Source organism: Colobus angolensis, unplaced genomic scaffold (genome assembly GCF_000951035.1).
Source record: "Colobus angolensis palliatus isolate OR3802 unplaced genomic scaffold, Cang.pa_1.0 Scaffold558, whole genome shotgun sequence".
NCBI classification, from domain to species: Eukaryota; Metazoa; Chordata; class Mammalia; order Primates; family Cercopithecidae; genus Colobus; species Colobus angolensis.
Window position 1 is genome coordinate 818,848 of NW_012119132.1, and position 23,518 is coordinate 842,365.

At 36.4% G+C, this 23,518-nt stretch overlaps 1 protein-coding gene across 5 annotated transcripts in view; it reads left to right on the forward strand.

Moving 5' to 3' along the window:
- The window catches only part of NRXN1 (neurexin 1), a 1,138,235-nt gene that overhangs the window by 407,820 nt on the left and 706,897 nt on the right, over positions 1-23,518 (forward strand). For 2 of the 5 annotated variants that reach the window (XM_011961493.1, XM_011961488.1), the window contains 3 exons: positions 4,329-4,630; positions 6,698-6,742; positions 7,760-7,921. In XM_011961493.1, coding sequence (XP_011816883.1) covers positions 4,329-4,630; positions 6,698-6,742; positions 7,760-7,921 — 509 coding nt within the window. The remainder of the gene's footprint in view (positions 1-4,328; positions 4,631-6,697; positions 6,743-7,759; positions 7,922-23,518) is intronic. The other 3 variants (XM_011961492.1, XM_011961490.1, XM_011961491.1) reach the window with 2 other exon arrangements.

A 23,518-nucleotide genomic window follows, 5' to 3' on the forward strand; every position in this document is an offset into this window, starting at 1 on the left:
TTGAATTACTTAAATTTGGAATTAAACAATACAAAAGAAATGATATATTTTCATTTTTAAGTAATGAGAATATCATAGTGTTAAAAAGACATCAACACCCATATAACTTCAAAGCTTATGACATAGTGAATTGCAAACTATTATTTTTTCCCCTTTGGGTATACCACATTATCTGGCAAACAGAACCTTTGTTGAGATTTATTATGAGTTATACAGATTTGGAATGATACAAAATATCTTGGATAAAATTCTACAGCCTTCTTACTGGACCACACCTCTTCAACCTCCAAAACTTTATAATTTAGTTATTTAAGTGGAATCTTTCTTAATATATTACATGCTTCCCTGCCCTTTTAAACTGAGTAGACTAAAACACAATTAGAATTTTCTTGCTAAGACATATCTTCACAAAGTTTTTCTTTTTTCTCTTTTTTTCTTTCTTTCACAATGCTATATGTCACTTCTTTCTGACACATAGGTGGCATGGCATATTAGACAGAACCTGGATTAGTAGACTGAATCCTGGTCCCACTTCTATTACTGTCATATTTTATGAATTTGAGGGTCATTTAAACTCCATGAGCCTCGTTTTCTTAATAATACAAATTAATTAGTTGGGCTATAGTAGTGTCTTTAAGGCTCCCACTGGCTCAGAGATCTACTTATTCAGTGGGAATGTAAAATTTAGCAAATATCATGTTCAGATAAGTGGATCTCTTGTGTGTGTGTGTGTGTGTGTGTGTGTGTGTGTGTGTGTGTGTGTGTGTCTGACAAAAGTTTCCATAGATTGCTTCTCTAAATTAAATCCATCATGTAGAATTGATTTTGGGAAACGAAAGTATGTAAAGATCCAATTTCACTTTTCTCTTATAGATAACCAATTGTCCCAGTAGCCTTTATTGACCTCTGTATATTTTGCTAACTTATCTGCAATACCAGACAATATAAATATAAATTGTTTTCATATATGCTTATTAGTATGCATGCGCATGCACACACACACACACACACACACACACACACACATTTATATATATATGAACCAGAATCCTCTTGACTACCTATCATCAAAAGAGCAGAATAATAAGCAATGAGAAATGAGTTGAAAGAATTGGCAAATGTTTAGTTTATTGATCATGGTTAACTGTTTTCTAAGGACTGAGACCCAAGTTCTTTATAATATGTGAAATTGCCATGGGATTGCATAATGCCAAAATAAACTTATTACAGTTGGTCAATTTTTATCTTATCAGCATCAGCAGTGTATACAAATGACTTTCAGTAGCCTTGGCAAAATATGGAATTATTTTCTTTTCGTTTTATGTCAATTTCATGGCTATTAAATGGTGTCTGAATATAGTTTGATTTTGGCCATTTCCTGAATATTAATAGGAATGAACGTCTCTTCATTTATTCATAAGTAATACATATCTATTTTTCTATGAAATTACATTTCTTTTGTCTATTTTCTCCATTGGTTGTCTTTATTTTTGTATTGATTCGCTGAGGTGCTTGGCATATCCTGGATTATAATCCTTTGTTGATTAATATCAAATGAAAATATTTTCTCCCTAATTGTTATTTAACTTCTTATTCTATGGTGTTATTGATGACCCCATATTCTTAATTTTAATGTAGATGAATGTATCAATATTTATTAGTGCTTTATGCTAATTTTTGAAATCCTTCCATTCTTTCATATCAAAATTTATTGTCTGACAAATTTTCACAGATTGACTCTCTAAATTAAATCGGGCATCCATGTAGAATTGATTTTTGTGACCAAAATGATGTAAAGATCCAATTTCATGTTTTTCTTATGAATAACTGATTGTCCCAGTAACCTTTATTGACTAATCTATCTTTTGAACACTTATCTGAAATGCTTGACAGTAAAAATTGTTTTCATATATGGTTAACAATATTTTAAGTTTGATTATCATTATTCTCATTTTACCTATCCTAATGCATTTTCTTAAGCACTATAATTTTGTAATAAATGTCCGTCTTTACACAGGCAACTTCCTTCATCTTCTTTCTGTGGCATATCGTGGCTATTTGGGACTCATTTTTTTTCCTCATAAATTGTGAAGAAACAGCTTTTTACATTTATATTTTTAATCTATTGAGATTTTTATTAGGATTTTATTGAATCTGTAAATCTATTTACATATGTTGGAACATTAATTGTCTCTAGTATGCAAAACCCTAAATTCTTTCCAAAGTATCTTATTAAACCAAATAAATTTGTCGATTATTTTAGTCTTTCAATTTGTGCATTGTATTTGCTTATATGACGTGATTTTCTTTATTTATAATCTTTATAATGTTCACATATTTTTCTTGTCTTCCTGCATTAGCTACAACGTCAAGTGTAGCATTGAATATAAATGTTGATAGTGGGAATCCTTGTCCTGTTTCTTATCTTAAAGAGAATATTCTAGATTTCATAATAACATTTGATTTATGTTGTTTGTTTTAGATCATTTATCACATTAATTAGGCAAGCAGGAAGATATCTACTATTTATCACCAGTGTATCAACTTTACCAGATGTCTGCACAGACATTATCTCATTGTATCTTCACATTCATTCTGAAAGATTGGTATCTCTAATCATTTTCAGAAACTGAAATTCGAAAAGCAAATAATTGTTCTAGTGACAGCTAGTGGCCAACCTGGAATCCAAACTCGTGTTTTGACCCACATTTTTCTCTCAGTATGATAGTAATATATAGTTGTGCTTGTGCCCAATATTGAACCACTTGCCACGTTGGACTGACCAGGGGAGCAGACACCTGGACTATAACTTTCTGAGACAGGAATTAAGTCCATTGTGTTCACTTCATTATCCCTAATGACTGGTACTGGGCTTAACCCTTGGGAGGTGCTCGCCAATATTTTGAGTGTATGAATGGGAGGGATTCACTATTATAGATTGGGATGTCCTTCCTATGATTCTTACTCAGAATTATTTGGTCTGACTGATAGTCTTGGCTAATAATTTACTAGTAGTCAATGACTAATATTCCACAGCTCAATTCCTGGTGAATACCTCTAGGTGCTCACCATGATATTTATTGCTATGGTTTGACTACCTGTAGCCACTGACGGCATTTTCTACATCCAGGAAGGCAGGTCATCTGGCTCTGATGGGTTGAAAGTGATTTGAGCTCTGATTCCAGGACATGAGTTATTTGACAATCAAATGAAAATTCCTGAGATTAAAAACCTGTTACAGGGAAGAGTGCAACACCTGCTGATGTATCAACCCTCTCTGGGGCATAATAGTGATAGTATGTTTCCAGTGGGACAGATTAAGTTTCTCCAGTACCTTTTACAATTATATGTTTATAGTTTATCAGAAGCTGATTCCCAATCATGCTGTCTCATTTTTCTTGGCACAGCATCATTATTGCCTAGAAAGTCAAGGGGACTTATGGCTTACATTCTTCCTTTGGTTCAACTCACCTCATCAATGGGAGAAGAGTGTTCTTTCCAAATAGCCACCTTTCTGTCTGATCTGTCTAGCATCTTGTGAGATCTGCCTTGTTACTTCTAAATCTGGTAAAGACTAAGATACGTAGAAAATGTTGAGACTTCATTTATATGCTATCCCCATGATGATGTGCTAGAATTCTTACTAATGTCATAACAGCCAGCCCTACCATCTGCTTGATAAGACCAGGGAATGGATCAATAATCCAGCTGAATCCATTAGACTTTCTATCGTTACTCCCTCCATCCAGAGAGAAAAAAAAATGCACATGCTCTGTAGGAGGTCTGTTTACTCCCAGACCAGATTCTATTTTTTTTTTCTTTCCTTTCTCCTTACCAGATAATTTGTTATGGTCTCTCAATGATAAAACTATTTGTCTCTTCATTGAAAAAGATCTTTGAATATAAATGTCTCACTGAAAATTAAAGTAATACCTCAGTTGGATGGAGAGAATGTTGAAAACATCTTAGAATCCATTGTTGTCAGCAGAGTGGAACCATCCAATATGCATTTATGGTACCTGATTCATGCCCTGGAGACATCTCAGAGCTACTTTCTCTGATCAGAGCTCTTGCAGTGATACTGAAAAATTAATTGAATTTTCAAGAATGTCAGCTTTAGCTACTGCAGCTGATGGCCCAATAGTTGAGGAGATTTATTAAATATATACTGCCACCTACAGTGCTATTTGACTGAGACAGGGTTCATGTCATGGAATCTAATTAAGCAGGGTTAATTTGGGGAGTGATTAGCTATTGTTTCTGTTAAGATCTGCTGATTTGCATAGTGTATTTGTTTATTTATGTATGTATCATCTGTTTTCCTCTAGGAAAAGAAGAATATATTGCCACGTTCAAGGGATCTGAATACTTCTGCTACGACTTGTCTCAAAACCCCATTCAAAGCAGCAGTGATGAAATAACTCTGTCATTTAAAACCCTTCAGAGGAATGGACTGATGCTTCACACTGGGAAATCAGCTGATTATGTCAATCTTGCCCTGAAAAATGGAGCTGTCTCTCTGGTCATTAATTTGGGATCAGGGGCCTTTGAAGCACTAGTGGAGCCTGTGAATGGAAAGTTTAATGATAATGCCTGGCATGATGTGAAAGTCACCAGGAATCTGCGTCAGGTAACAGCGCAGTGGATAAGAGAGTAACTGGCTTTGTTTCTCGCTACAGCTGTGTGTGTGGTACTTGAAAACTCTAACAACATGATACAGGGCTCCTCAGAGTCACTTGCAAATTAACTTTTTCTTCTTCTGAGATGAATCTTCCTGCCATACTTGAGCAGGGGCATATCTAGAAAGTTCTGGGGGCCCAAAGGCTATTTTGATACTGGGCCATATGAACATTTACAAGAGGGCTGCAAGGATATCCCTGCAACCTGCCCTTCCTGTGACGTGTGTGATTTTGTTGTGTTTCTGGTTTTTTGTTTGTTTAATTTTAAATTATAGTTTTCATGGTGATCATTTGGAAGCATGCACATTGGGGTCATTAAATCACAGTTCCTTTTCTGTAGTCAAAACAATAGTGTTTGTGGTTTGGGATTGTATCAGTCCCTACTCCCTCCGCCTCCCACCCCCAAAATGGGGACCAGACAAGTCCCTGAGGGGAAAAATGACTTTAGGGGCTTACATATCTCCTGAAGGGTCTGATTTTGAAGATATTTTTATTTTTAGCATAGATACTTTAAGTTAAACCCCAAATGACTCCGGAAAGGCCAGTTAAGCTTCTAGGCGCCCATTTCTATTTGATTGTGTTTTTTTAAAAAATTTTGAGATGCTATATACTAGGAAAATATCAGCTATTTACTAAATCTATGGGTCCACATATACTGTATGTTTTTAATGAAGACCTGATTACAGTATATATATATATGGATGAAAATGAATAGATTGTCCTTTTATATTGAACATTATAAGTTTGGGTATTATGTGAAACTTTATATTACAATGTATCATTTTGTTAAGTGTTGACAGTGACTAATTTTTTTGCCTTACATGCTGATCTTAAACTAATATTCTTAACATATTTGTTGTTTCTCTGAACAGTTGCAGAATGACCGGATTGTCTCTGGTTTTCCTTTACCAAAACAGCCCTCTCTTTCAGAGCTGTTAACTGTCTAACCTTTTCTTTCCTGCTTCTGAAAGGTTTAAACCATCTGAGCTAGAGAAACAAAAAGGAGCTTTAGGAATGTAGATTTAGTCTAGCTAAGGCAAACAAGTAAAACTGAAAGATTCTTGAGAACCCCAGACCTTCCAGATCCTTCATTGACATGGGAGGGGGACCTGCATGCTTCCACCTGCCTTTGGAGAGGGTCAGCCACCATCAGTACGGCTGTAGACCACGGGTTTCCTATAAGTCTGTCTCTTTGGTTTTCCTTTTTTTTTATTTTTTTCTCTCAGATATGCACAAAGAAACCGGAGGCTCATTTGAGAGAAGCACAGAAGGAAGGGTGGGGGCTTGAGGAGTCCACTTTCTAGATTTGCCTTTGCTCAGGTTACAAATCAAACTGCGAATTGGTAGCTCAAAGGAAACTGTAGTTATACAGCCGGGGTGCATGTGTAGGAGGACAGATTAAACACAAATCCATTCTACTCATTCTGTGTGTCAGGATCTTTGCTTTGTTTCATTGCAGTAAACTGTGACCCTAAAGTCCATCAATATGACCGAAGGAAGTTTTGAAGTTGAGGAGGAGTCCTTGTATGCTGTAAAATTGAGTAGTAGGGCAATGCCAACTGATTCCTACTAATTTCCTGGGGCTGGGGTGGGCCAGGGTGGAGGAGGGGCCAAGTATGGGCATAGGGCTGCAGTGGTCAGCTAAAAAGCTTTAGGTCTTTGAATCCCTTTTAGACTTTTCCAATGTCTCTCAGATGTACTCAGGAAGACAAAGGGAACATTGCCATGTGTCTGTTTCTGTCTAGTAGTGAATTATGAACAATAATAGCAGGAAAAATATTACCTCTCTGGGAGGCCTACTTGTTAGTCTGCTTTTTTCTTGTAAAATTTTTTTGCCCTTTTTCTATGTTACTAACATGCTTAATAACTAACATGTCATTCATGGAATGTTTCATTCTACTAACCGTTACCTGAATCAAAAAATGTACTAACATGGTAGAGACCATCATATTTTTTAAGTAACGATCGTTATTCTGTTCACAGTTTTTAATTTCCTTTCTCCCCCCTTCTCCACAAAGCACTCAGGCATTGGACACGCTATGGTAAACAAACTACATTGTTCGGTAGATATCATTCTAATTGTTTCTTATTTTGGGTTTGCCGTGTGTTTTCTTTCTTTCTTTTAACTGTAGACATCATTAACAAAAGAGGAACTGCGGTTGGTACTCTTCTGCTTACTTTGACCTCCTTCTTTTCATCTGTTGTTGACCTTCTTATTTTTTACCTGTTCCTGTCAACTTCTGTTTTCCAATTCACCTGTAGGGGCATCGTTAACGTTTCGAACGTTTTGCATCCAGCTGTGGTTAACACGGGATAAGACAAAATGGTGGCTGGCCCGAGTGACCGCAGGCTCAGCCAGTCTCTAACCATTCATGATGCATGGCATGGAAACTTGATTTGGGAATGCTGGAGATGCCACACCCACTCATCTTTACGTCATCACAAAGCAGTTGTTTTTATTTTTATTTTTTTCCTTTGGTTCTCCCTGTTTTCTTTCTTTCCTTTTCTGAACTGTACTGTACCTCCTGCATGTGCACATCAGCGTGTGCCGCTTCTACTGGTTGTTTTGCCTTTTCTCTCCCTTTGGCATGGACTTAGGCACTTGCATGCTGAACAATTGCTGCTTAATAGTGCAAATAGTGATGTTGCTGGAACTAGCTTGCGCCTTTTATGTTAACAAGGTGCACGTTGTGATTAGTTAATAACAGACAACTAAACTTTACTAATATGTACACCAGCAAAACTAACCTAGGAAGCATTTTACTAACACCATTTTTGTGTCTGCTCAATAACTTTTGAGTTGCAATAGGGATGATGCTGACACTAGTTCATTAATCAGTTAACTCTCTAACTAGTTTAGATCTCTTAGGGCTAGTTGAATAGAATCTAAGAATAAACCTCAAACAGACATGAAAATGGGTTCCATCATAGGTCTAAAAACAAAAACCAAACAAACAGAAAAAAGAAAAAAGCAAAACAAACAAAAAAAAACCAAACCAAAACACAAAACAGGCATATCCCAGGATTGCAGTATCTAGGTCTGAGTATAGCGTGTCCTTTCCCTGTGCTTTGTTATCTAGGTGACAATATCAGTGGATGGGATTCTTACCACAACGGGCTACACGCAAGAAGATTATACCATGCTGGGGTCTGATGACTTTTTCTATGTTGGAGGCAGTCCCAGCACAGCCGACCTTCCAGGGTCACCAGTCAGTAACAACTTTATGGGCTGTCTCAAAGAGGTAAATATCGTTGTCATCAGAATCGTTCCTAATTCATGATCTCATCATTTCAGATCCAGCATGAAAGCACCTTTGCTGAAGACCCGATGTTTCCAGAGTCAAATGGCACGACTTTAAATTCAATATTCCACTATTGTTTATGTAGAATTGGGGGAGGGGAAACAGCCCATAGATCATTCTGAAGGAATTAGGTTCCTCTTCTTTACTAGTCTGTAAGTAATTTACATTTGAGATTTGTGTGGACAGTTGATATTAGCTATAAAAGAAAGTCAAACAAAAAGAAGTACTGGGTCTAAAGTTAAGCTAAATGGTTTACTTGCTTATTTCTACCTAAATGCCATAGGTGTTATGTATACGGTGAAGACTTTTTTGAGTATTAAAAGAAAAAAGAAGAAAAAGAAATTAGGCTATAGGAGAAGGAACGACTATGTAATTCAAAACAAAACTAAAACAAATTAAGTCTGTATAATGAAATAATTTTGTTATCTTATTTTCAACATGTTCTGGAGTAAGTAAAACTGTTTCATTTGTTATCTGGTGAATTCACTTGATATTTATCTGAGCAGGAACGTCAAACTAAATTATATCAATAATTTCATCCCTCATTATCAGCTGTAGTTGCCTATTGTAACTTTGTATAAGATTGGGATTTGTTGGGTTTGGGGGCGAGAAAGATCAAAAAGTTCCTGAATTTCATTTTTTAATGAATATTTTCCATAAAAGCTGCCTTTAAAAAATTTCATTCAGACACAATCCAATTTCTTTGGTCTGCTGGAATCAGAGGTTGCCCTTACGTTGTATGGCTACAATTTAATTGCGTAGATTTCTAAAAATCAAAGTTAAATAACTTTGAATTCACTAACTGTTAGCCATAGGTGCTGTTGGTAAGCAGTGATGTACTTGGATTTATTCTAAAGTAAATAATTTAATCATTTAAACTTGATTCAGTTAAGCATTAGAGAAAAACAGTTACTACTGAATTATCCTTCCCTGTCTTCTCTTTATGTGAATATACTGGTTGATTCATTGCCCAGTATGTGGATGTATATAGAATAGTCCTGAGGGAGATTTAAAAGTGCAATAGTTTTAACAAACATGAGGAGGTGCAGTTCTATAAGGCCAAACCTATCTATGCTTTGTAGTAGGAGTGATAGATTACCTTTCAGAAAGTCACTTTTACTGGTTACAAATATGTAGTATGATCCAGGTTTGTGTTAAGCTGTGTAGAGGATGGTAATCTAATAATAATTATTATTATTTATTATTACTATAGTACTAATATTTCCAGAGCTGTTATTTTGTGCTATTCTAAGAGCTTTATAGGAATCCTCACAATATAGGTAGACATTTTATTATCTGCATGTTTCAGACGAAGAAACTGAGATTTGAAGCAGGTAAGCTTCTTGAGGAAGGTCACACAACTAACAAGTATTAAAGTCTAAAGGTTAATTCAGGAAGTCTGATTTCAGTGTCCTTTGTGCCCTTAACTACCATAGTTAAGAGTCTTGTTGCAAGAGAAATGTTTGTTGGAGTTCCTAAAAGATTGTACAAACTCTCAAATATGTTACAAACTAAGACAGTGTTTACAAATGTATAATAGACTGTGAGGATTGAAGTATTAAATTATTTAACACAGTTATTTGATTTAAAAAGCGGGTGAGATGAGTGAGAGTTCTAGAAGACAAGGAGAGAAACACAGAAGAGTCAGAACGTGAGCATCTCAGACAGTGACTGATTGAGGCAGGCAGGGATGGAGAAAGTATATCAGGTGCGGTAAAAGAATGCTTAGATTTTATTAGATTTCTGAAACTCCGTTCTAATGATGGAAAGTGGAGGGCAAAGCCACATCCTCAATCACCCGTACCAACTTCCTCATTTTCACTGTGAGCCAGACCAAGTATAATCAGTCCCTACATCCTGCTTTATCTAGAGAACAGTAATCCTGCTTAGATTGGAAAAAGGAAGGGGAATTGAGGGATCTCTAGCAGAAATGGGAATCTAACTAAAGAATTCTTTTGGGCATCCAAAAAAAAAGAGGATTTCTGCAGTGAATCCCTGAGTTCAGCTGAGACACATAATCTTCTGATAATTCCGCATAAGTGAGGCAGTTTTTGTGTGTGTGTATAAAGCTGCAGTTAATTGCCTTAATCTAAAATAACTCTAAAATAACAGTTTGAGATTAAACTGTGCTTCAGATTAGCACTTCTAATTTATGAATTAATAAATAAAGATTCTTTACCTTAGTATCCTTTTTTTTTTTTATATTGGCCTTTTAACCACAGAAACCACAATACCAAAAAATAGGTCAAGTGGTCTTCCAAGTGCCATGTTAGTTCACAGCCGGTAAATTCATTAAAGGAAGATTCACTCGTGCTGTTGTCACTATGGGGTTTGGATACAATTCACTCTTCTTTATTGATTAGACACCTTCCACCTCTGTCTTCTGCATCTGGGGTGTGTGTTTGAGGAAGCATGGTCACTTTTTTCTTGACTTGTGTAATCTTTTTCATTTTATTTCTTCTGATGCACTATAGTTTGGAAGGATATCTGCACAATTAGTCTATAAATCAAAACATACCTAACTTGACGGGCTTTTTCTTTCTTTCTTTTTTTTTTTTTTTTAGAGATGGAGTCTTGCTCTGTTGCCCAGGCTGGAGTGCAGTGGCATGATCTCGGCTCACTGCAATCTCCACCTCCCGGGTTCAAGCAATTCTCCTGCCTTAACTTTCCAAGTAGCTGGGACTAGAGGCATGCACCACCACACCCTAAAAATTTTTGTATTTTTAGTAGTGACGGGTTTCACTGTGTGTTTGCCAAGGTGGTCTTGAACTACTGACCTCAAGTGATCTGCCCACCTCAGTCTACCAAAGTGCTGAGTGTGGTGGTTCAAGCCTGTAATCCCAGCACTTTGGAGGGCTGTTTAGTTGTTCATAGTTTCCATCCATGTCTGAACTGTTATCTATTTAGAAGGCCCTGCTCTTGTTACTTCTGAAATGAAACAGTGACAAAGTATCATGGATTCTGAGTTAAATCACCTTATTTCAAAGGGTCAGCTTTGTGGAATTACTGAAAAGAGAGGGATATACCCATGTTCATTCTCACAGAATCTCTCTTAACAGTAAAGTCTATGTAAATTTTCCTGAACTCTAGCTTGGACTTCCTGCCCTATACCACACTGCATGTGTAAACCCTTAATATGACTTCATTTATTGGCTGATAACATTTTTATTTTCAGTCTAGTATGTAGTCCCTCTTAGCATAACCAGTCTTGAAGGAGATTCTAATAACACCTTGTATGAAGTTATGGGAGAAATTTTGGAGTGTTAGAATGGAAAGGATCCTGGAAATCATTTTCTAAGTTCAACTTTCTTCTTTTGGGGAAACAGACCTAGAGAAGTTACTTGACCAAGAGTAATGAGGGGGTCCAGGAGGATTAGAATACAGCACCCTATCAAGTGAAATATAATATTTAAATGGCCAGTTCTATTTCATTGTAAAAAATGGCACTCAAGGTATAAAAATACCACTTTCACAAATTTACACATTTATTCCTTAAAGATTAAAGAAAAAAAGGAAATCACTCAACATATTGAAACAACCTATAATCTCATATTCATTAGATGCAACTTAGGTCTTTCCCTTTTTACCTTTTAATAATGTCTATTTGAAATGAGACTTTGCTTGCATGTAGAACAACTAACCTTCAATTGGAAAGTTACTTTTGTGTATGTGATTATCAAGTTTCAAAATAAAATAAAATTAGTTCAAAATAATTTGGTAAAAACTAACCTGAACTTTATATGGTGCTTTGTTTAAAATGACAAGGAACTCTGAATGGCCAGGAATTCAAATAGAGATCAAAGTAGTTTTTTTTTTTTTTTTTTTAAATGATTCATATGTTCATCACAAGTAAATCAAAGTCTGAGAAAATATTTGTACTCATTGAAAAATGACTCACAAGTTTAAATTTGAAAAAAAAGTTAAAGAAAAATTGTAAATAATAAATTGCCATTATATACAGCCCATATCTATGAAATTCTTAGAGGATAATAGATCTTTTTAAAATACGCTTTTTAAATCTGATTTTTGTGAAGACAACACTATGTTGTGACAGAAATACCTGTTTATATTCTTTGCATTTTGATAACACTGGGTAAAAGCTGAAATATATGTTGCTTAAGAATTTTCAATCATTTTATATTTAATTAAATTTTCTAACAAGCAGTTTTTGAGTGACTGCTACAAAAGGAGAGGAGATTAGAAAACCTTGCAGAAAGAGAAATCATGTTGTCTGAGATGCTCAGACTCTATTTGAGGACATCTTGCCCATTTACCTTAGACCACTTGGTAAACATTTTCCTGTAGAAAAGTCTCACAGTTAATTCTTCAGGTGTTCACCAGATATATTTTAAGAATCTTTAAAGAGAGATGAAAATCTCACTAGTATGTGTTTCTACCCCAATATTTTTTTTCGTAAGTGTTTGTGTAGTCACTGACCTATCAGGAAGGGTCATGGTGCTCCCTCATTAATCTCCCCCTCAGAACCGTTCCTGCAATTATTATGCATTTCCTGGTCTCTTTGTGCCCCTGAATGCTCTGAAACACTTATTTCCCTCCTACAAAGTGAACATTATTTAGCATAGTTTGTTAGTAAGGAAATGAAACTGAAGAGGTAGTAAAGGACTGTGTGTTAAATAAAACAACCTAGAATCCTTTATTTGAAGTTTATTTTTAGTCACATGTACCTGCTGGAGGTTTTACAATCAGAGTGGAGACACTGCCTGTGTGAGGTAACTTAGAGTACTGCCACTAAAAATTGCTCAGATTAAACCTAAGGAAGTATTCTAGAGAAAGAGAGAGACCAAAAAAAAAAAAAAGATTGAAATGCTAAAGGGAATTAAGTCACACTGAAAATTTCATCAACCTAATTAGATCGGCTCAGCCTTTAATTACACTTAGAAACATTTATTACCACAAATTTGGAAGATGCTATTGAGGTAGATGAGGTTTGAAAAATACCCTATCCAATGTAAGCATTTTCCCTCACTGTGGAGAAAATGATTGATTCCTTAATGAAATCTGTGGGATCTCCTCTGCTATATGAAGTGTCCGCATCACAGTGTACCAGCATCAGTGCATCAATGGTGGGAAAGAGATGAAATATTTCACTCCAGCAAATGCCCCTTAATCCCTATCTTTCTTCTTTTGGACAACAGAAAAACTTTTAAAAGTTTTGAAGGCTTCTCAATTTATGCCCTTCTGTGGTTGACCATGCTCATCAAATTTGGGTACTCAAGTGTCTTTCTTGTTCTTATTTCCCTCTTTGCTCAGAGAGGAATAGAATATCTGTCATTTACACGTAAGAACAAAATCTCATGGCAGAATTTGCATTCTAATTTATTCCAGTTTTGGAATAAAAGGCTTTGGACCTGATGGATAAATTAACCTAGCAGGAACTTGGAGGAAAAAGAGATCTTCAGTGACACCTGGAAATCATGCCAGATGAGAGGAGGGAGGGCTGCTTTAGTTGGCAGAGAACTCACATGGACTCCAAAGTCATGATTAAACAATTTATCCCCAGGTTTGCATTTCCTCTAGACTTTACCTTGTTGAGGTCCCTGACTTATTGCCTCTCTTCTCTTATTATTAGTCATGGTCCATATGCTGGTTGGTACCATTTTACAATTTACTTACACTGACCTTCCCGCATGCCTCATCCCTCACTCTTTAGGAAAGACAGTTGCTTTTTGCTTTCCCACTTCACTTTTTCCTAAATGTTTTCCATACAGATCCACGTATTTTTACTTACCATATCATTATATAAATATGGATAATACTATCCTGATGTTATGTGGTGACATGTCTTCACTTGTATGAACCATTTTAAGATAGGTTTTGCTAGTGCCCACAAGATTAATAGCCTATGATAAAATACAAAGATGTCCCTTCACTCAAGGACTTACGCATTGGCCAGGCTGATGCGCAGCTGATGCTCAAGTTTTGACCAGTGTCGGACTGACTGTGGCTACGGGCTAACTTTTATATTAAAAGTGTTTCGTGTAGGATCAGTATGCACTATACCGTATGTCATTTTGTTGTGTCAGCTGGAATGGGCTGACTCACAGAATAGCCATGTTTTTATAATAATAATAGTATATATTTGAGCTAAGTGCTCTGACTATTCTATTCTCTACAGCCTAGTGAGCACTAGAGATGATGCCTTGGGACTGAGTGACAATTTTCTAGCTTCTCTGTGCTGTCTTCCTAGAGGCAGGGTCTTGGTTTAGTGACTCAGAGAGAGTCTGGTTTAGCCCATCTAGGATAGGCAAATGGGCTTAATATTTTTGGCAGAAGTTCAGGTATAGAAAGAAATTTTTTTTCTACCTGATTTAAAACATGGAAGATGATAGTTTTGCTTTGAAAATTTTAACAAGAAAGCTAGATGGGGTTTGTGGAAATGTCAAAGGCTTTGACAGATTCTTATGTGTCATTAACCTGATTTGTTATAGGCCCAGCCTAGTTTCTTCTACATCTTGGGAATACTGAAATGTATTTCAGTTTTTCTGATGTAATAGTTCACTACTTAAATGAAAACAGAGGTCGATTATCCTTGCCTCCTTTCATGTGTAAAATAGCACACTGCAGAAATCCTCCTTTCCTTTTAAAAGTCTTCACGATAACTCATGCAGGGTAATAACAACCATTCCCTTATGCAAATGAGGACTCATGAGACCTCAGCAGAACACGTGGCTGTGAGTGTCATCCATGAGTTAATAGTCTGCTAGTAGAGCATTTTACCTGCATCAGATCATTCAGACAAACCCCCATGGCATAAACGCTGTAGTGCCTCAATGTGCCTACGATTGTACTAGGCACTATAAAAATGGACATGAAAAGTAGGAGCTATTGCTGGAAGGGTAAGGGAGTCAGCATATTCAGAGAAATAATAATAATATATTAAGCATTTTTTATTTCTCGTAAAATCTCTACAACATCCAGTGAGTTACCCAATGGGCATGTGCCTGGGGGCATCAGGAACACAGTAAAACAACAACTTTTCAAAAACAAATCTATGAAACTAGAAATAATTTGATATTTGGTATTTCAAACCTATCAGCACGGGGAGTAATGGAAGAAGAAAAAAAGTTTTTGGTGGGTTTCTGGTATTTTGTCTTTACTAGCCCTTTTTTGAATACAGTATGATTATTATATTGTGGAGAGGGATGCACCACCAGTTCCTCAGAGCCTCATAATTGCAAAGGTAATACTCTAAGCATGAAAAGAGGTACACATAAATACTATCCCTATTTGACAAATGAAGACATGCAGACAGGAAAAATGAAGTAACTGACCTAGGGGGAAATAATTAGTAACAAAACTAAGCTCATCCTCAAATAATCTGACAGTGGAATCCTTGCCCATAACTGACGCTCTGTGTTGCTCCCCATAACATATTATAATCTCACTTCGCTTCTCTCATTCTCGGTATTTTTATAAAGATAAAATTAGATGAAATGAGCTTTGTAGGAACCTTTAGGGGAAAGAAAATAGAAAAACGCAGCCTAGATTGCTGGGATATCAGAGAAGGGAAGATCTGATCAGGAAGAAGAAGCAGCAGGGAATATTTCTCAGATGCTCAGTTAGTTACACATGCGCTTTCAGTGGAATCTTTCCCACTCCCCACATTGAATTGGTCCAGAGCTGTTACCTCTGTGAACCTCTTCTCTACTCTGACAGCCTGCACACTTTTCCTCCTCTAAAGGCAAACTAATATAATGCTTGCTATTATTTTCCATTCTGTGTAGCCGACCATACAAACAGGAATGCACAGAAAACATATTTGGAAGCACTCTCTAGATTTTTATAAAGTATTGGCTCTATACATTGTTAAGGGTAAGTTCACTTCTGTGCATTGTAGCCTTGGAGGCAAGGGAAATAAGCAATTGGGGCAGAAACCAGGCACCTTGCCATAGACACTCCTCTTCGAGATTGGATTCAGGGAGTCCCATCTGCTCAGGTCCCCAAGGAAATGGAACCCAGCTCTTCAGTCCATAAAGCATCTGGTGAGTTCTTGTCTGGAATTCAGCTTTTCAAACATAGAATCTTTCCTTCCAGGGGACCCACAGATTTTTATTTCCCGTCATTTTCAGCAGATGCCCCATAGCCTGGAACAGTATCAGCGGTTGGCATAATGAATTGTAGTACTTTCAAATATCAAGCTAGCATAGCATGGTCTGGCAGGGGGTTCAGTGACATTTTCATTCTGAGGACTTGATACATTTTATAGAATATGACATTTTTCAGCCCAGTAGAAAGCAGCAGTGAACAATGTCTGAGACTGAACATTTTCTCTTAATTTCAGCACCTACCAGAGCTTCTTGTTTAAATTGCTCCATTTGCTCATGCATTAACACTTGCATGTGCACATTAAATTAATCAACATTAAAAAAACCTAGTGTGGGCCGGCTGTGGAGTGGCTCACGCCTGTAATCCCAGCACTGCAGGACACCAAGGCGAGTGATCACTTGAAGTCAGGAGTTCAAGACTAGCCTGGCCAACATGGTAAAATCCCGTCTCTACTAAAAAATACAGAAAAATTAGCCAGACATGCTCACTTTAACCCAAGAGGTAGAGGTTGCAGTGAGCCGAAATCGTGCAACTGCACTCCAGCGTGGGTGACAAAGCAAGACTCTGTCTCAAAAAATATATATAAATGTATGTGTGTATGTGTGTGTGTGTGTGCATGTGTGTGTGTGTGTGTGTATATATATATATATATTTATTTATTTATTATTATTACTACCCATATTCTAGTAATAACTATAGTGTATATTTGGGCTAAGTGATCTGGCTATTCTGTTTTGTACAGATACACACACACACACACACACATATATATATATATATAGTATGTGCCAGGCTCTCTGCTAGATATTGGGGCATATAGATGAATAACATAATACACTCAGGAATCTGGAGAGAGAGTTGGACAAATAAATACAGATTTACAATACAAGCTTCCTAAGTGAGGTATGAAAAATTCCTCTAATAATACATCAGAAGCTGTAATTAGATTTGCAGAGGAAATTAGTAATCATTTCAAAGAGAAGGTAATAAAGTAATCAGAATTTGTCTCTTTTTGCGTAGCTGTATACTGGGCATGATAGTATATGGGATTGAAGTGCAGTGAATTAGTTCCACTATCACAATTGGAAAAGAATAGGAAAGATAAAATAAGATGAAGGATCAGAAAACACATTGCAAAAAAAAAAAAAAAACAAAAAAAACCTTCATATACATTTAAGTTTGTTACTTAACTAAGTTTGAGCTGTATTTTTAAAAAATCTGAAATTCATCCAAAACAAAATGAGTATTTTGGAGTTCCTCTTAATTTCTTTTATGAGATGATATACTCTTGTCTTTAGATCTTTGGATCAAAGTCCTTATGTTTGGAAGGAAAGTATTTCTGTGCATGGTAATTGGTGTCTTTTTTTTCTGGGAAGATTATCACTATTGAAGCACATTTAAAACAAATTAATTGCTTTTAAATGAAAATAATACTCTTATTCAGAAGCATGTGATTTTGAATAATAGGAAAATGAGATTTTATCTTTGTGGAGTAAATATTCTGTGCACAGAAAAATTGTGACTGGGTGTTTAGTTTCATAGATAGTACATGACAAGGGACTATGTACCAGGCTCTCTGTGGAGTACTAGGGACATAAGACCATTAGGTTGACATATGTCATTTAATCAAGGTCATAATAAGTGAATTGCCTTTGACATATGGATGTATGTTTGTGAGCCTAAGTTTTTCAATTTGAATTAAACAATAACTTGTTATAGGTAACTCATTGCATTAAATTAGTTAAGATGAATGGCTTTAGGATCAGACAGTCCTGGATTCCAAACCTGGCTCCCTTAAACTTGGTGGTTGTATTACCTGAGACAAGATGGTTGATGTTTCTGTGCTTTAATTTCTTTCCCCTCTAAAGGATTAAGTGAGACTATGTAATTGAGGCTCTGAGAGTAGTGCCTGGTATATTGTAACATCTCAATCAAGTATAAACTTTATTAATATTCTATTAATATAGTGAGGATTAGCTACAAGTATCTTGCAGACAGGGCCTTCTCATGGACTTATGACCTATGCAGTCACATGGGACCCCACACATAGAAGGACCCTGCTCTTCATTTAATATCTTCTTATTGTCATCTTGAAATTCTTAATAGCTTTTGAACAGTAGACTTCTCATTTTCATTTTACACTGACCCCTACAAATATGAGAATTGTCCTGGTTGCAGATGAATTTATGAGATTTTGCACACATTGTCTCATTTTAAAAGTTGTTTCACTTAACTGTTCTAAGAGCTTTGTGAGAAAATTGAATTAACTTGGAGACCACAAATTATATATAATATCATCAGAGCCATATCCCTAATATGTGAAAAAAAAGTCAGAAGGAAACCTCTGTTTCTTGACTGCAAGCCCAGTGTGCTTTCCATTTTGTTATCCTGAAATATGACATCCACCATCTAATGTATCAAAAATTGGTAAAGATAAATAAGAAACTTGAAATTAAAAAAAAAAAAATGAGTACCTTGTTAAGAAACTGAATTGGGAATTTAATTTTTATAGTTCAAATACAAGTAATTATTTTAGTTCTTAAGAATGTTATCACTGTCTTCATCAGATTTCATTTTGTATTACTTTTCAGAAGCAGTTAGTCTTCCCTACCTGTGTTCATTACCTGTAAACCAAGCAGAGTCTCATATGAGTGTCTGAAATGTTTGTTCGAAAGAGTAAATTGACCTTATTCAGTAACATTTTCTTCCCCAAGGTATCCAGGCTATAAGGTATGATCATCAAGGATTGAAATCAATCTTTCATTAACATTACCTTTAGTTATTGTTTAACAATTATTTGGTTTATTATTTGTTTAACAACACATGTATATAAAACTACATAGAAGATATAGGAACAATTTTTAAACAAGGATATGCAACAGAAAGCTGTAGTTTTTAGGTAGTTTGAAAGGAAATAAAGCCCATGAACATCTCATAGCATATCTAGAGATTTACTAAACAAGATGTGGACTGTGAACCAGCAGCATGTGCATCACCTAAGAGCTTGTTAAAGATGAAAAGACTCATGGCCCTTCCCATGATCTACTGACAGAGTCTACATTTTAGTAAGATCCCCAAGTGATAGCATATACATATTAAAGTTTATGAATCACTGAGCTAGAGCACGTCAACCACCATATTATATTGTCATCATTAACAGTATTGGTGCACAATTATTTTATGGATCACTAAACACTGCCAATTAACCTAAATCAGGGTGCACCTTGATTGCAACTCAAATCCAGATTTTAGAAATAATAAATGTAAAACTGCTAATTTGTAGCTCAGTAGTGACTCTGAGGCTTACAGCTAGTGTCAAGATCCCACAGAAACTCTGATTTACCCCCAGGTCCCAGGTGGGCTTGGCCTTCTTTCTGGAGATGGAAGTCAGGATCTTCTCATCTGATTGCACTGACGGCAGATGAGCCATGAGGACTCTTGTAGGGATAATCCCCTAACAATCCAAATTAGGAGCAGCTGCAGTCTTGGAATGATGGTGTTGACTATCCAAGTAATAAGCTTTGATTCTGAAGTAGTTGGACCTAAGCCCAAGATCATTAAAGTAAAATGCCTGTATGTTTTAATATCACTTTAAAAGTAGGTCTCCTGTACTTTTATTTGGTTTTTAGAGTTCTGCTTTCTTTTTTTTTTTTTTTTTTTGAGACGGAGTCTCGCTCTGCCCCCCAGGCTGGAGTGCAGTGGCCGGATCTCAGCTCACTGCAAGCTCCGCCTCCCGGGTTTACGCCATTCTCCTGCCTCAGCCTCCCGAGTAGCTGGGACTGCAGGCGCCTGCCACATCGGCCGGCTAGTTTTTTGTATTTTTTAGTAGAGACGGGGTTTCACCGTGTTAGCCAGGATGGTCTCGATCTCCTGACTTTGTGATCCGCCCGTCTCGGCCTCCCAAAGTGCTGGGATAACAGGCTTGAGCCACCGTGCCCGGCGAGTCCTGCTTTCATAGCAAAATTTTTTCACTTGCCAAAATGCAGGAAATCACTATGTGCAGGTTTACTGGGGTTAATTATCATTTCTGTATGGTAATACCCTTATGCTGAATTCTGTATATATTCTTTATTTTTAGGTCATGGTTTATATAGGATTATTTTACCTTATCACAATTTGCTAACTTATGTATTTATTTCCACTTTAATGACTTTGTAATATACTGGCTTACGCCCTAAAGGAAGTAAACTCTTCCTTGGATATAAGTTGGACAGTTGGGGATTTGCAGTGTTAAGGAACAATTTAGGGAAATGCTGCTTATGCAACATGAATTTTGTGAAGAGCCCCTTAGAGTATGGCACCTCTCTAAACTGAAGCACACCTGCCTTGAAATTTTCATGGTGATTAGATGAACAAAGGGATGCCTTTAGCTGACACAAATAGAGACACTATTATTTCCAGAGAGCCTGTGAGTGTATGCTTACATCATGTTTATAAAAAGACGACTTTGTCTGAAGTGAGCTGACTGCAGGCTTTGCAGAGAAGAAGGAGCTGTCCCAGACTCTCACATTTTCTTTAGGACATCAGAATTTTATGGCATTTTATCCCTTTTCACACTCTCTTCCCCTCAACTGAATTTGTATTTAGAAGCTATTTGTTCCAAAATATATATTCAAACTAAATTAGGCTTTGTTAGATGACAATAACACTGAAAATACCACCGCCACCCCTACTGTCCACCCAGAAAAATGCAGCATTTTTTCATTTCACTTGCAGTCTTAATAAACTCTTTCTTTTTGTCTTTGAAATACACATAACACGCGAAGCAATTAAATGTCAAGTGGAATACTTATAAATGTAGATTAACCACAAAGGAAGAATTTTGCATTCATAGTAGTTTTTCTTTAAGTAGTACTTCTGATCCTCAAATTAAAACTATCATTTCTTTTTTTCAATTCTAAAACTTCGTTATTCTTTAATTTTTAATCTTAGAGGAAAGAACTGACTGGAAAATTAATGGGTGGCTTGGGAAAAGGTAACTGTGTCATCTAGCCAAATGAATATATTCTAATGTATGAAAGAAGTTTTATTTTATTATTATTGTTAGGTATGAGCAGCTCACACAGGATCTACCCACTTAGCAAATATTTAAATGTGCAACATAGTATTGTTATGTATAGGCACAATGTTATACAGCAGATCTCTAGAATTTATTCTTCTTGCATAATGAAATTTTATAATTATTGACTGACCCCATTTCTCCCTTCCCCCAGACCCTGGCAACCACAATTCTATTCCTTGCTTCTGTAACGTAGACTGTTTTACATATTTCTTGTAAGTGGAATCAGGCAGTATTTATCCTTCTGTGACTGGCTTATTAACTTGGCATAATGTCCTCAGATTCATTCTTGTTGACACATATTGCAGGATTTCCTTCTTTTTTTTTCTTTCTTTTTTTTTTTTCCTGAAACAGAGTCTTGCTCTGTTGGCCAGGCTAGAGTACAGTGGTATAATCTTAGCTCACTGTGCCTTCCACCTCCCGGGTTCAGCCATTCTCCTGCCTCAGCCTCCTGGGTAGCTGGGATTATAGGCTCATGCCACCAGGCCTGGCTAATTTTTGTATTTTTTGGTAGAGACGGGGTTTCACCATGTTGGCCAGGCTGGTCTTGAACTCCTGATTTCAAGAGATCTGCCTGCCTTGGCCTCCCAAAGTGCTAGGATTATAGGCTCCTGGCCAATTTTCTTCTTTTTTAAGGCAGAATAACACTCCCTTGTATGTATATACCACATTTTAAAAAATCCATTCATCCATCAATGGACATATAAGTTGTTTGCTCATCCTGGCTATTGTGAAGAGTGCTATAGTGATCATAACATTACAAATATCTCTTAAAAATTCTGACCTCATTTCTTTTGGCTAAATACTCAGAAGTGGGATTGCTGCCTCATACATTAATTCTATTTTTATTTTCTCAAGAAACCTCCGTACTGTTTTCTAGAGTTGCTGCACCATTTTGCATCTTCACTAACAGTATACGCAGCTTCCAGTTTATCCACATCCTCTCCAACAGTTGTTGTTGTTTTTTTCTTTTTTGTCTTTTTAAATAATAACTAGTCTAACAGGCATGAGGTGATATCTCACTGTAGTTTTAATTTGCATTTCTCTGATGATTACTGACGTTGGGTATCTTTTTACATACCTGTTGGCCATTTGTATTTCTTCTTTGAAGAAATGTTTATTCAAGTCCTTAGCCCATTTTTAATTGGATTATTGTTATCATTGCTGTTGAGTTTCTACTGGAGAATGGGGCAGCTCCTCCAAATGTGTTCATTTATTCAACAAGCCCTCACTGAGTGCCAACAGAATCTTAAGCACTGACTAGATGCTGGGTTTACAAATATGGATAATTCACATTGCCTTGGCCAGATTCCAAAGACTCACAACAATACAAATGAATTACAGTGCCTTTAATTCAATAATACAATGTATTCAGTGACCACAACAAAACTGGCACTGATCTAGATGCTAAATAAGCATAGAAACAGGATTAAGACATGGTTCAAGAGAGATAAACATACACTCAATTAGATATTTCTGCTTTTTCATCTCTCCTTTGAATTATCTCTGCCATAGCATTTATTGCTACTGTAATGTAATTTTACCAGTATTTCATCAACTGGGGTTTCCCAAGTAGATGAAACCCTAAAGCCCTAAGACATCTGTTGTATGTAATGGTGCTAGTTATATATCCTCCTTGGGAGAATTGAGGAAATACTCAAATGACTTTCTGTTTTCTCTGTTTCAGATGAGGATTTTGGTTGAGACAAGCTGGTAGTAATTTTTGTGATGGTAGAGATTGTGACTTTTATTTCTTTAATGGTATAATTTGGGGCATAGTAGGTATTCTATAACCTTTGTGTAGATTCATTGTAATTATATTCAAATGAAACAGGTTCTATAATAGAGATTTATGCCACATTCTATTGCAATGCAGTGTAGGGATGGTGGCTGAGAAATATTCAGAAAAAGACTTTCCCAAGGAGGTAACATTTGAGAAAAGTAGTATGGCACTGAACGAAATGTAGTATGTCACCAAGTAAACAAAGATACGAGATAAGAGTTGAGACAGGAAAAGTTGGAGAAAAGGTGCAGGTGTGAAATAATAAATGATGTGTTTGGGGTATATTTGGAGTTAGTGTGGCTGGAGAAAAGATGCATGGGGAAAGAGGTCAACAATTGTGCTGGATAAAAATTTGGATAAATGATGTTGAAATGGATAAAGTAATGACAGGATGTAACTGCTGCAAGGAAGGCATTGGAATTTACCCTGTAGGTCAGTGGATCGAAGTTTTATGCATAAGCATCATCTGAGAGCTTATTAAACTGCAGCTTCATGTCCCCTTGCTTCGGATTCAACAGTGGACCTGCATTTTTAACGTAAATGTAAGGTGATACAGAAGCAAACGATGCAAGGGAAACAACTTCACCCTAATCAAGGCTGCTGTTTATTATTCGCTGCCATGGAGATT